The following is an 11,981-nucleotide window of genomic DNA, read 5'->3' on the forward strand; positions in this document are numbered from 1 at the left end:
CCGGCCGCCCCCGGCCTCACCAGCGGCTGCGCGGTGCCTGGCGCCTCCTCCCGCAGCAGCTGCCCCGGCGTCGCCGTCCACACAGCGCTGGGCAGAGCCGCTGAGCGCCCCGCCACACCGGCCTCCGGCCTGCCCGGCGTCCCCGGCGCGGCAGCCGGGAGCTCCTTCCAAAGGGAGGCGGGTTTTGGGGCCTCCCCAGCGCTAACCCTTTTCCCCGTGAGTTTTCCCTGCTAAACAAACCTTTCCTTTGCAGGCTAAACCAGCCTGTCTTGGCTGGTTTACTTTGGTTTGGTTTGGCCCCTGCTGTGCTTTGCACGCACCCCGTGTTGGTTGTTGCAGTGAGGCACAGGGTCCCATTTGTGAGGGCAAATTGGTGATGGGTGTGCAGGTGAGACTGGGGGCAGCGGGCAGGGGGATCGGGGAAAGAGGGATGCAAAGGGCTCCCTGGAAAACCCGCCCCAGCAGCGGAAGGAAGCTGAGGCTGCCACCTCCTCCCTCGCCCCTTTGCCAGGTTGCTAATAAAGGCATTAAATGCCCCGGGGTGTCAGTACTGACTGGGTGCGATCCCGCCTCAGCGTCGGCCAGGATGCTCCCTGCTGCTCCCGTCCCGGAAACACCATGTCCATGGAGAAACCATCTCCAGGTCCCGGGGATGGGGCYCCCCTTCTTATGGTGGCCCTGCCCGGGGACCCCAACGGTACCGTTGCCTCCTGAGGTGTCTGTGTGTCCTGGCACGTCCCCTTCGATGCTCCGTTTGCCTCTGCTGTCCCTGTGTCTGGCTCCTCCGGGGTGGCCTCGCTTGCACCATCCATCCTCGCCCTTGGCTTCCTCCCGAAACACGGGAAAGTCCCGTCTCCCCCAACCCTGGTCCCCAGGGAGCCCCTCAGGCCTGGGCTGAAGCTCCTGSTCCCGGTCCCAGTGGCTGCTGTCCCACACGCAGGGAGCTTCCATGGCCGATCCCAGGTATCTTCCCGACATGTCCCACCCCAGGGCYTCCCCTGGGCCAGCAGGGAGCAGCCCCACACAGAGAATGACCCCACGTCCCATATGGACCGTCCCCGTGTCCCACATGTCCCACCTCCGCTCCCCTGTCCCACCTCCGTTCCCCCGTCTGTTTGTGCCCGACTCCGGTTCCCCCGGCAACAGCCAACGGCGCCGGAAGCGCCGCAGAGCAGGGGGGGCTCCGGGTGGAAACTGCTCCATCCCCATCCCGATCCCCATCCCAGCCCCGAGTGGGGCTTGCGGAGCCAGAGCCAGGGACAGGCTCCGCTCCGGCCCCTCGCACAGGGTCCCGCGGCACCTGGAGCCATCGCCACCGCCTCGGCTCGCAGCCGCTGCGGGCTCTCCCGCTAAGCCTGGATAATAACAAACTGGAAACAACTTCTCACTGCCTGATTTGTTTTGCCCTTCTGCCCAGCATGAGCCTGGTGCCCCGCCGGGAGGGAAAAACGGTTTTGTTCCCATTTCCGACGGTCTCCAGGCCCCGTGGAGGCCGTGGCGCTGCTGAGCTGCGCTCCAGGGCACGGCCAGAGCGATCGGAGGGGCTCGCGGCGCAGGACCAAAGCCTGATCACAGGTGGGGGACGCCGGCTGAGCTGCTGAACGGCAAGTCCCCAGTTCGGCAGCAGGTATCGCACGCACGCGGTTTGCAGAGCCAGGAAGGGGATCCCCTTCCCCTGCTGCCCTGGCAGCTGAAGCGGCAGCTCCGGGATCCGCTCCTGCCCYTCCGGACTGCTTCCCGGCTCCATAGGGGACCGACCGGCCCTGACACCGGTGCCGGGCTCTGMCCTGGTTCCTGGTGTGGCCTCCACAAACACTTCTGGGCAGTTGCAGCMATTTCCATCCCCTTTTCCAYCCCCTCCATCCTTTGGATCAGCACGTGCACTTCTAGGCTCGCTCTAGGCAGGGATTTTTTGTTTTACCCAGGAGCTTTCTGTCCCCATTCCCTGATGCCAGCCCCAGCAGATAGGAGCAGGAGCTCCTCGGTTTAAGGGTGGTCTGAGGTCCTTCAGATCTTATYCACCTGCAGAACATTTTGCAACTTAACTGTTGGGATTGCTCATCCTTTTCTACTCCAGACACAACCAGGGGCTGCGGATACAGCAGCTCTGTCCTGGAACCCTCTGAAGCTGCAGCCCCTGCCCCTGCGGAAGGGGAACAAGCTCCTGGGAGCAGGAATTCAACTTCCTGATCCAGACACTGGCCTCACCGCGACCAGACAGGGAGCTGGAAGCCGGGAGACCGTTTCCCCGGGGAGCACAAACGCCAAGGCCTGGGAGGACACGTCCCCCGGCCTCGGCCCCAGATCCACCTCGGCACCTACCCCGCAGGGACGGACAGGAACAGCTCCGCACGGAGCAGAGTCGCTACGTGCAGGAACCGCAGCAGTGCTGGCGGGAGAGACGACTCCTTTGGCAGGAAYGAGGCTCCCGGATCTGCTGCACAGTACATTTAAAAATCCCAATTTTTGGCAAGCCCGTTACTGACCCTGCGGTCCCACACACAAGGTACACCCTGCGGCAGAGCAASGGGAAGGTACGTGGTGACTGCAGACATGGAAATCGCTTTGTTTCCCAGGGGGATTTCACAGTGATTTTCAGAGATGCAGCAGTCCTTGTGGGTCATAGCATCTGATGAAGCTCAGCAAGGAAGACCTGGCCTTGGAACAACTCCCAACAATCCCTGGACCAATCCCTGCTGAAGCAGGATTTACAGGCAAGAGAGGGTGTCAGAACACCTCCTGTTCTCAATTATTCTTTAAGATTAAGCAAAATATTGACATGTTTTGGCCCTTTTAAAATTACTTGAAGGAACAAAACTGGAATTGCCAAAGTAGAGACCAACATCAGACTGTGTTTCATATGGATTATGGAGATCCAATCTTATCCCAAGAACACTTCCATCGGCTCCTGCAGCAGTACTTCCCCATGGTACCACAAAGGAATCAGAGATATGAGTCTTGCTTTGAAGCTTTGTCATTTCAGAAAGGATCCGCTCTATCAGATCTTATGTTGAAATACAAATGCCTGAAATAYCAAAAGGATAAAGCTGCTCCATTGCTCCATTTAACAGGGACCTCCATGAGTGACTTGAGAGCGTGTTTATCAAGCCACTTTTTTGGTCTGTTTCAGTACTGGTTATTAACACTCACCGCAAAGCTGCTCGTTACGTTTCACATGTTACTAATGCCCACAAGCGGTTTACAAAGCACTAATGAAACACTGGCATCTTACTTGGCTTTGGCACCAGGAGATCCACAGTTATTGCCCCAAAATAACAACTTCTGCAGAAACAGAGATAGATGCAGTACTTGGGTTTATTGTTTTGGGAGAGCACTTAAGTTCAACTGGAAACAAGCTTAAAACAAACCTAACACACCCGAAATCCTCCTGAGGAGTTTATACACCATAAAACCATCCATGGTAAATAAGCTCACTTTTAAAAATCAAGTTAGGACTAATTTTACATCCTCATGACTATAGGAAACAGTAAAAGTAAAGAAAAATAGCATTATAACCCCTATTTTTGTCCCATTAACTTAAAATAATTAGAGTTCTGAAAATTCTTTCATACTTAGCAACTTCAAAAGTCATAATAACACACAGAAGATCAAACTTGCATGTTTCCTGACTGTGACCTATTATTACAGAGAAAACTTAAGTGTTCCAAGACTTTTTGACATCTTTTGCAAGATGTTCAGTGAGAAGGGGAAAGAAAAAATGCTTTGTTACCGACAAATCAGCATTTTTTTTTTTTTAAGAATCTGTATCTTCATTAACTGAAAAACTTTGCCTATCTTTGCAGCCTGATTGTGAATTCAYGCGAGGTGTAAGGGATGAGGAGACATATCCTGCAGCTCAGCATGCTGCTCCTCACGAACCAGCGTGGTTCTGAGCAGTGGCCAGGCCCTGCTCTGTCAGCTCCTTCACACTCGGCGCGTTTGGCACCTGGAGGTCACAGCCCCTGAAATATTTGTTCCAGCAAAACACACGAAGACTGTAGGGGAAGTTTTCAAATCAGATCCGAGTCCAGAAAGCAGCCACAAGCTTCAACTTTACTGTTCTCCAAGCAAGAGTCATCTTTGCATGGGAATGATATTGCAGCTGGAAAARAGTGTAGAAAGAAACATTAATGTCTCAGCTCCCAAAAAAGCAAAGAATATCTAATATAACACACGCCAGAGCCTCCAAGTGCCTGTTCCATTGGAYTGCTTTACTAGTGGCCACTGAGATCTTTCCCCCCTGCGCCCGTTGGATGCAACCCATCAACCCTCATCACTGTGATGAGCTGACAGGCCCCAGTTCTCATTGAGTACATCAGGGCAGGCAGCAACACAAGGAGCGGAGCCTGGAGCTGGCCCTGCTGCAGGAATTAGCTCCAAGCTGCATAAAAGCTGCATCCACACGAAGCAAAATAGCAACCTACCCCAGAAGGCCCTTCCCGGCCCAGCGCTTTGGTGTCAGCCCCACGTGCACCTTCTTGCCACCGCGGATCACAGTCACACTCAGGGGTCTCTGAGAGAGGATAAAAGTAAGAAAAACAAGGAGACAACAACTTTCCWTTACCGAGTCATCCCTCTTCTCCATTCCTTTGCTGAAGTACCAGAGGAAGAACATGTGGCCCTGGCACAGCTAGACCTGGAAGCAGGGAGTRTGCGTGGGGAGACAGCTCTGCAAGGCCTCTCGCTTCCACTCCACGGTGCTCCATGGCTGCAGTTGCTCCTCTGGCCAGGCCATGTGGCCATCATGGCAATAAGCTCCTACTGCTGCAGGGAGTCTCCCAGGGGAGGAGCACGGATCATATCAGGAACCTCTTAGTGCTCTCTTCATCCAGCTCTCTAGGCAAAAGTGAGCTCAGTGCTGTGGTAGAACAAGGCCAGAACAGCACAGACTGAATTTGACACTGTTTCTGACAGGGCAGGGATGACTGCAGAGATCTAAATTCCACCGAAAAACCTGCAGCTAAGAAAGACAGTCAAGAAAACACAGGTACAGCAGAAAGGAGCTCACCCCCTCGCTGTGCTGCACCACTGTGGCGATGTTCTGCAGGTTCTGGAAGTTGTGTGCGTTGACAGAGCCAAACTCCACAATCTCATCATCCACCTGGAGCCCCTGGACAGCGAGAGAAGGTAGATGAGCTACGCTTGACGCAGACAGGGCAGGTAACCTAAGAGCCTACAACTGATTCCCACTGTCAGCAAGGAAGCAGAGCCACCTGCCACGTTTCTGGGTCCCCCAAAAGCCCCCAGGAGCTGTCAGGCCGCACAACTCACCGAGAGACTGGCAGGAGAGCCCGGTGTGACCTCGTTAACGCGGGCAAACGGCCGGGGCTGCCCCTGCTCCTGGCTCCGGGCCTCGGCCAGGGCTTCCGCCTCGTCCTTGGCCTGCTTCTCCTTCTCCCGGGCGTGCAGCTGGTGAAGGGCTTCCTCCACCTCCTTCATCAGGGCCTTGTGGTCGTTCTGCAGGCCTGCGGGTGAGGGATGTTAGCACAGAGATAACGGGAGCACGGCCCGTCTCGGGGCTCTTCCTTGGCAGACCCATTTTCCCCCACTACTAAGATATGGGCTGGAAACTGTATCCTGCAACCCCTGGATCTCAGCCGGGACGAGCAGTAACTCCCTGCCAGGTCATGTCAGTGCTGGGGACAGCTCTGCTTGCAGCAACAAGTCTGTTGATATAGCTTAGATGCAGAGAAACCACCTACAAAGTCCACTAAAAATGCCRGGAAGGGTAAGGGCTCGGAAGCTCCCCATTTTTCAGGAAAACAAAGTTTCTTTTTAATTTTCTCCTCCTCCCATCAAATCTTAAGCATCCAGAGCAGCAACCATTCCACATACARGGCATGAAGCAAGCATGTGCAGAAATAAATATCTTAAAAAAAAAAAAAACCTAAAGCTTGTCTTAAAACAAACACCATGAAAGCGCTTCACTGCATTTCACGAGTCCCAGACAGCCCCACAGCAAGAGCACAAGGCATTTTAGTGCCCGAGCCACCCCTGCCAGCCGGGAGATGGGCTCAAAATACGCTAAAAACGAAGCGGGAGCGGCCCTGCCGTGCGGAATTTGGGGCTGAACTAAAATTTTGGCGATAACGCAGCAGCGCGCGGCGGCAGCTCACAGATGATGTTGTGCCGGGCCGTGCGCACTTGGTAGAGGTCGATGTCGGCGCGCGGGAACCCCTCCACGTCCACGAGCGGCTCGTTCATCCCAACGCCCTTTTGCTGCGCGGGAGAGAGGCGGTGACGGGGCTGCCGCGGCCGCCCGCGGGGCGCCCCCGCCGCCGCCCGGCACTCACGTCCTCCAGGACCTCGTAGTAGGCCTTGATCTGCGCCTCGATCTCGTCCTTCCTGCGCACCAGCTGCTGCACGTCGCTCACCGTGACGGCGCGGCCGCCGCTGCCGGGCTGCGCCATGGCGGCCGCGGGGCGCGGAAAGCGCCGCGATAGAGCGCGGCGAGGGACAAGCGCGTCACAGGCGGCGCCGGGGCGGGGCCGCGAGGAGGGGCGGGGCCGAGCAAAGGGGCGGGGCCTGGCGGGAAGGGGCGGGGAGAAAGGGGGAAGGGGGAGTGGTCTGCATGAGGTGTGGTCTGCGTGAGGTGTGGTCTACAAGGGGCGTGGTCCGATGAGGGGGCGTGCCTCATTTGAAGGGCGTGGTCGCTAGAGGGGGCGTGGTCAGAGGGAGCGGGGTGTGGCCTGATGGAGGTAGCGTGGCCAGTGGGCACGGCCGGGGAAGTGGGCGTGGCCTCTGCAGGGGCCGTGGCCCTGAGAGGGGGCGTGGCCCCGAAGGGGGCGTGGCCCGGCCCGCGCGGCCGCAGGGGGCGGTGGCTCGGCCGCGCCCCGGCCCGTTGCGTGTGCTGAGCTGCCCCGTGCTCTGCGGCGGGCGCCCGCAGCGCTACAGGGGCCTGTGTGCCCCCCTCCAAGGGCGGCCGTGGATGAGCCTGCCCTGCTCATGTCGCCTTCGCGAGGGGCGTCCCTTGGCAAGCACCCGCAGGCGGCACTAGAAGCGCGAGGTGTTGGTGCTGCTGCGGCTTCCCGAGCGCTTCCAGCTGCTGCGGGCGGGCGGCTGCACCCGCGCGTGCTGCTCTTTCACCCACCCACAGCTGCAGAAGGGCGTTCCTTCCTCCCCATGCCTCTCTGCAAACGCCTCCCGCCCTGGGGCAGAGGCTGGAGGCCGCAGCAGGTCCTGGCGCGGTGGCCTCCCGCCCCGGGGCAGCGGGGATGGGGTGAAGGGCCGTGCGGGCTGGGGCTGGCGGGGCCAGCAGCAGTGGGGAGGCGCTCGCGGCGGCTCCTGCGTCACACACAACGGGCACCACGTGGCTTGCGGGACCTGGCAGTTGTGCATCCCACACCAAGACCTCCAAGGGGCCCAGCGGCCATGGGGACTCTGCGATGGAGTCACTTGGTCCCTGGCAAAGGCGGATCCGCCYTGGCCCGCTACGTGATCCGGACCCTGCGTGCTCACCCTGGGCATGGGAGCGTTTCCAACCCAAACCAAACAGACCCCTGGACCGGGGGAAGGTGGAGCCGAGGAGGAGCTTCCCGCCACCCTGTCACTATATGAAAGGTTCCCGGCGACGCGCTGGCCTTGCCGCTGTCACAGCCATCGGGTCGCCGAAATGGTGAGGAACCAGGAATGGGAACCATGCTGAAAACAGGAGGGTCAAATGTCTGCATCCCCTCAGTGCTGGACTCCCCTGGCGTGCTCTTCCCCTCTCTTGAATGCACAATTTTTGGAGAAAAAGTTGGGAGTTGGGTAGAAAACGCCCTCTTTCTGACCTGACCTTTGGATTGCAGTTGCCCAGGGGTTAACGTGTCTCTCTTAACGCTCTCTTTTCAGACCAGCTACACGGACAAGGGCGAGAAGGTAAGCGCGGCTCCGCGGGCACCACTTGCTCTCGGCTGCTTTGGGGAGCCCCGGCCGCGCCAGTGCAAAGCAGACAGCGTTAATTCCTCATTCCTTCATCCTGGGAGGATCCAAAGTGCAACTGCTCRCCGGTTAGGCTGTACCGGAGATGGTTCCTCATTGCAAATCACTTTGTGACGGAAATCTTTTGGTTTTGGCTTTTTATTCTTGATGGTGATGGGTACTTTGCACTTCAACCCAACGCCCAAGCGGCAGCTCRACCTGTTGCAACGTTTCTTTCTAAACCCTCTACCTATTTTCATCTGTCTTTCCCATTTGGACTCAGTTAATTTAAAGCCTTTCTGCCCTTTTTGAGGTCGTGCGAGCGCATCCAGCTCGTGGCTGGGGTCAAGGTGCCATTGCTCGAGGCTGCCGCGGAGCCGGGGGCTCGTGAGACGCCCCGGCGCTGTGGGTCCCAGGCAGGCGCTGTGGGGCCCGGGCAGGCGCTGCGGAGCGTTAATCGTTAACGGTCCAAGGGCGGCGGGTCCGGCAGTGTTGGCCCGAGGCGCTCGCTGGACCCTGGCCGCGGGCGGCTTCGACACCCCCCGTGGTTTTGCCGCCTTTGCGTGGGGCTGAGTTTATTTCTTTATTCCTCCTTGCTGCTTTAGCCGCAGCGGGGCCGCTTCATCCACTTCCACTCCATCACCTTCTGGGTCGGCAATGCCAAGCAGGTAGGGAGGCACCACCGGCACCCTGTGATGGCGGCCGCGGCAGCCATTTCGTGGTGCCCATTTCGTGGCAGCCATTTCGCGGCAGCGCGGGCGGGCGCCACGGCCAACGCCGCCTCACCGGGGCCCTGTTTGCCCTTGCAGGCTGCCTCGTACTACTGCAACAAGCTGGGCTTCGAGGAGCTCGCCTACCGGGGGCTGGAGACGGGCAGCCGGGAAGTGGTGTCACACGTGGTCAAGCAGGACAAGGTGAGGCGGCCGCCATGTCCCGGCAGCTCCGCGGTGCCGGCGCCGGCCGCCTCACCCGCCTCCTGCCTTCCCAGATCATCTTCGTCCTCTCGTCCGCGCTCAACCCCGGCAATGAAGGTAAGGAGGAGGCGGCGGAGGTGGTGGCGGCTCCATGGAGCGGAGGGCTGCGGGCTGAGGCGGGCGCCCGCGTCCCTGCAGAGATGGGGGAGCACCTGGTGAAGCACGGCGACGGCGTGAAGGACRTCGCCTTCGAGGTCGAGGACTGCGACTTCATCGTGCAGGTGAGCGGAGGGTGGGTTCCGCGGGGCGAGGAGGCGGCGCTCCGGGCCCCGCGCCCGGGCGCCGGGACAGGACCCCTCTCCTCGTGCCCAGAAAGCCAAGGAGCGCGGCGCAGTGGTGCTCAAGCAGCCATGGATAGAGGAGGACAAGCACGGCAGGGTGAAGTTCGCTGTCATCCAGACGGTAGGTGCCCAGCCCCGGCTCCGCGGGCACAGCTCGGGATGTTGGGATGAAGAGGCTCCTCCGAGTCCCCATGGAGGACCCAGCGGCTTTTCTCCCGTCTCCCAGTACGGCGACACGACTCACACCTTGATAGAGAAGCTCAACTACAAGGGGCTCTTCCTGCCCGGCTACCACCCGCCCCTCTTCAAGGATCCACTGCTGCCAAAGCTGTGAGTAGTTTCCCGAAGGGCTTGCTGGTCCTTCCTCATTCCCACAGCGGCACCAGCTCGGATTCCGGCATGGGAGGAGGCCGGATCTGGCCTTATCCACTCTTGCCCTGGGTCCGCTTAGTGGATGTGCCCCTTAGCCTGGCTGAGAACTGACCTGCGTTTCCTCACGCAGACCCAGCGCCAAGCTGAACTTCATTGACCACGTGGTGGGTAACCAGCCGGATCTGCAGATGGTGCCGGTGGCAGAATGGTAGGACAGGGCAGGGCTGGCGGGCGGTGCGACGCAGCGGTGGCACCGTCGGGCTGCTCTCCAGCATCTCAGGTGCTCATGGCTGAGGACCAATTAAGCCCAGGTCATTAATATCAGCCAGGCTAGACCTGTGACATTGCAGGGTTTAAACATGCACTTTGTGGCCGGGTGCAGGTACCAGAAGAACCTGCTGTTCCATCGCTTCTGGTCCGTGGATGACAAGCAGCTGCACACTGAATTCAGCGCCCTGCGCTCCATCGTGGTCAGCAACTACGAAGAGACCATAAAGATGCCCATAAACGAGCCAGCTGCTGGCAAGAAGAAATCCCAGATTCAGGTGAGCGYGAGGGGCTGACGCTGGCAGCGGACACGTCAGGCTGACGCCAAGCAGCGCGGGGCTTTGCTGAACCGAGAGGACAGGGGCTCTGCAGAGCCAGCRGGCCCGGCGACTCGGTGGGGTTGGGAGCCGGCCCAGACTTGCGGTGCTGGCAGTGGCTGACTGCAGAGCCGCCCCTCTCTGTTTGCTCTGCAAAGAGCTGCCGAACCCTGGGGCAGCTGCTTGCGTTGCCGCAGGGCACAAGGCCAGTCTGCCCTGATTTCACAAATACAGCATTTTTTTCACTTCACAGAGTCCCTGAGTTAATTTTTACTCAATATGTTCTTAARTCCTTATTCAGCTGCCACTAGCACCAAGGACTTGCTTTCTTGCAGGAATACATCGACTACTACGGCGGGGCAGGAGTCCAGCACATTGCTCTGAACACCTCCGACATCATCACAGCGGTCAGTGGGATGCAGTGGGCTTGAGCCTTTGCCTTTGGGCCTCCAGGTCCCCGCGGCCCCGCGGGGTGAGGAGCTTCTGGAGGGGCTAGGGGGCTGGCAGGTGTTCGTGGTCACCACTGGTCCTGGGCCACCCTCCAGCACCACCTCTGGCTGCGCTCAGGGCTGCCCTGCGTTACAGATCACCAACCTGAAGCAGCGGGGCACGCAGTTCATGGACGTGCCGTCCAGCTACTACCAGATGCTGCGGGAGAGGCTCAAAACTGCCAAGATCAAAGTGAAGGAGAACATCGACAAGCTGGCGGTGAGTGCCGTCACGTCTGGCACGGGAGGGCAGCTCTGAACTTYGTCCTGGCACCCGCAGTGCATCAGCTCTCCCTGGGCCGCGTTATGGGATGTGCTTCAGAGGAATAAGGGATGCAGGAGAATCCCTCTGCTCCCCGGTGCTTCTTCCAGCTAAGCTTATTATGTCTCTGCAGGAACTGAAAATCCTGGTGGATTTTGAYGAGAAGGGATATTTGCTCCAAATCTTCACTAAACCTGTGCAAGACAGACCCACGCTCTTCCTGGAGGTCATCCAGCGGCACAACCACCAGGTTGGTTTGAGGATTCCACGGCTGTAGGTAAAGAGAAGATGGTCTGGGCCTCAAGTCACAGCCTCAGTAGCTACAAGTACCATCACCCAGACGATGACTCCTGCTGTTCTTGTACAACCCCTGCAGATCTAGCGAGTCGGTCGCCTTGTCCACACGCTCTGTAACAGTCTGTCTCTGCAGGGCTTCGGTGCTGGGAACTTCAAGTCGCTCTTTGAGGCTATAGAAGCTGACCAGGATGCCAGAGGAAACCTGACCGTCCTGAATCCCAACGGGGAGACCAACGTCCTGTAGAGTGCGCGGCTGGGCCAGCGGCTGCCGCCGGCGCTGGCAGAAACGCAGCCTCCGTCCTTAGAACGCTGATTAACAGAACCAGGAAACGGCCCATGTTTTGGGAAGCAGCCCAGAATGAAGTGTGAGAAACCCAGGAAAGTCGCTGCCAAGTTGGAAATGTATAAGGACTCAAACGCATCCCGAGCCCAGACGCTGCCCTCTGGTGACTTCCCGGCAGAGAGGAAGCGGGAAATGCCAATTCAACCTGAGTTCTCAAGGCTCGGCAGACCTAAGGCTTCCGCCGCAGGACACATTCAGTTATGGTGGAAGAGAGAAGGAACAACCAGGAGTGCTTAATTTTAGAGTATCCAAACTTTTCCATTAATTTTATCCATATGGGAAGCTGTGATGGGAAAGCCAAGAGCGGAAGCGTGATGGGGTTTGCCTCTCTGTGCATCTCATGTTTATAAGATCCTTTGAAAGTGCTTTTATATTCCATCCTGAGCTTGAATTTCCCATGATTAAACACTTGGTTTTGGGTTAGCGACAACACGCTTGGAATGAGATTTGATCTAGTTTATGTATTTCAGCCTTCCTT

General features: G+C 58.4%; 3 protein-coding genes across 3 annotated transcripts in view; 1 reads left to right on the top strand and 2 right to left on the bottom strand.

Annotated features, from left to right (window-relative positions):
• The window catches only part of WDR66 (WD repeat domain 66), a 13,625-nt gene extending 12,647 nt beyond the window's left edge, over positions 1-978 (bottom strand). Inside the window, exon 1 of the mRNA XM_026041797.1 lies at positions 702-978. Within this exon, the coding sequence (XP_025897582.1) occupies positions 702-978 (277 nt within the window). The remainder of the gene's footprint in view (positions 1-701) is intronic.
• A 2,426-nt stretch (positions 979-3,404) lies between these two features.
• PSMD9 (proteasome 26S subunit, non-ATPase 9) lies at positions 3,405-6,416 on the bottom strand. Its single transcript, XM_026041826.1, has 6 exons — positions 6,294-6,416; positions 6,117-6,219; positions 5,272-5,465; positions 5,009-5,110; positions 4,425-4,513; positions 3,405-4,102 (listed from the first exon to the last, which is right to left on the bottom strand). The coding sequence occupies exons 1-6, from the start codon at positions 6,408-6,410 to the stop codon at positions 4,075-4,077; spliced, it is 633 nt and encodes a 210-aa protein (XP_025897611.1). The 5' UTR covers positions 6,411-6,416; the 3' UTR covers positions 3,405-4,074.
• Positions 6,417-7,596: 1,180 nt separating this feature from the next.
• On the top strand, positions 7,597-11,469 carry HPD (4-hydroxyphenylpyruvate dioxygenase). Its single transcript, XM_026041785.1, has 14 exons — positions 7,597-7,615; positions 7,834-7,860; positions 8,508-8,570; positions 8,712-8,816; positions 8,891-8,933; positions 9,015-9,097; positions 9,189-9,278; positions 9,384-9,487; positions 9,660-9,737; positions 9,912-10,074; positions 10,449-10,520; positions 10,699-10,821; positions 10,997-11,113; positions 11,294-11,469. The coding sequence occupies exons 1-14, from the start codon at positions 7,613-7,615 to the stop codon at positions 11,402-11,404; spliced, it is 1,182 nt and encodes a 393-aa protein (XP_025897570.1). The 5' UTR covers positions 7,597-7,612; the 3' UTR covers positions 11,405-11,469.
• The last annotated feature ends 512 nt before the right edge of the window (positions 11,470-11,981 follow it).

The sequence above is a fragment of the Nothoprocta perdicaria genome, unplaced genomic scaffold (assembly GCF_003342845.1).
Source record: "Nothoprocta perdicaria isolate Ctin4 unplaced genomic scaffold, notPer1 scaffold_294, whole genome shotgun sequence".
In the NCBI taxonomy this organism is placed as follows: domain Eukaryota; kingdom Metazoa; phylum Chordata; class Aves; order Tinamiformes; family Tinamidae; genus Nothoprocta; species Nothoprocta perdicaria.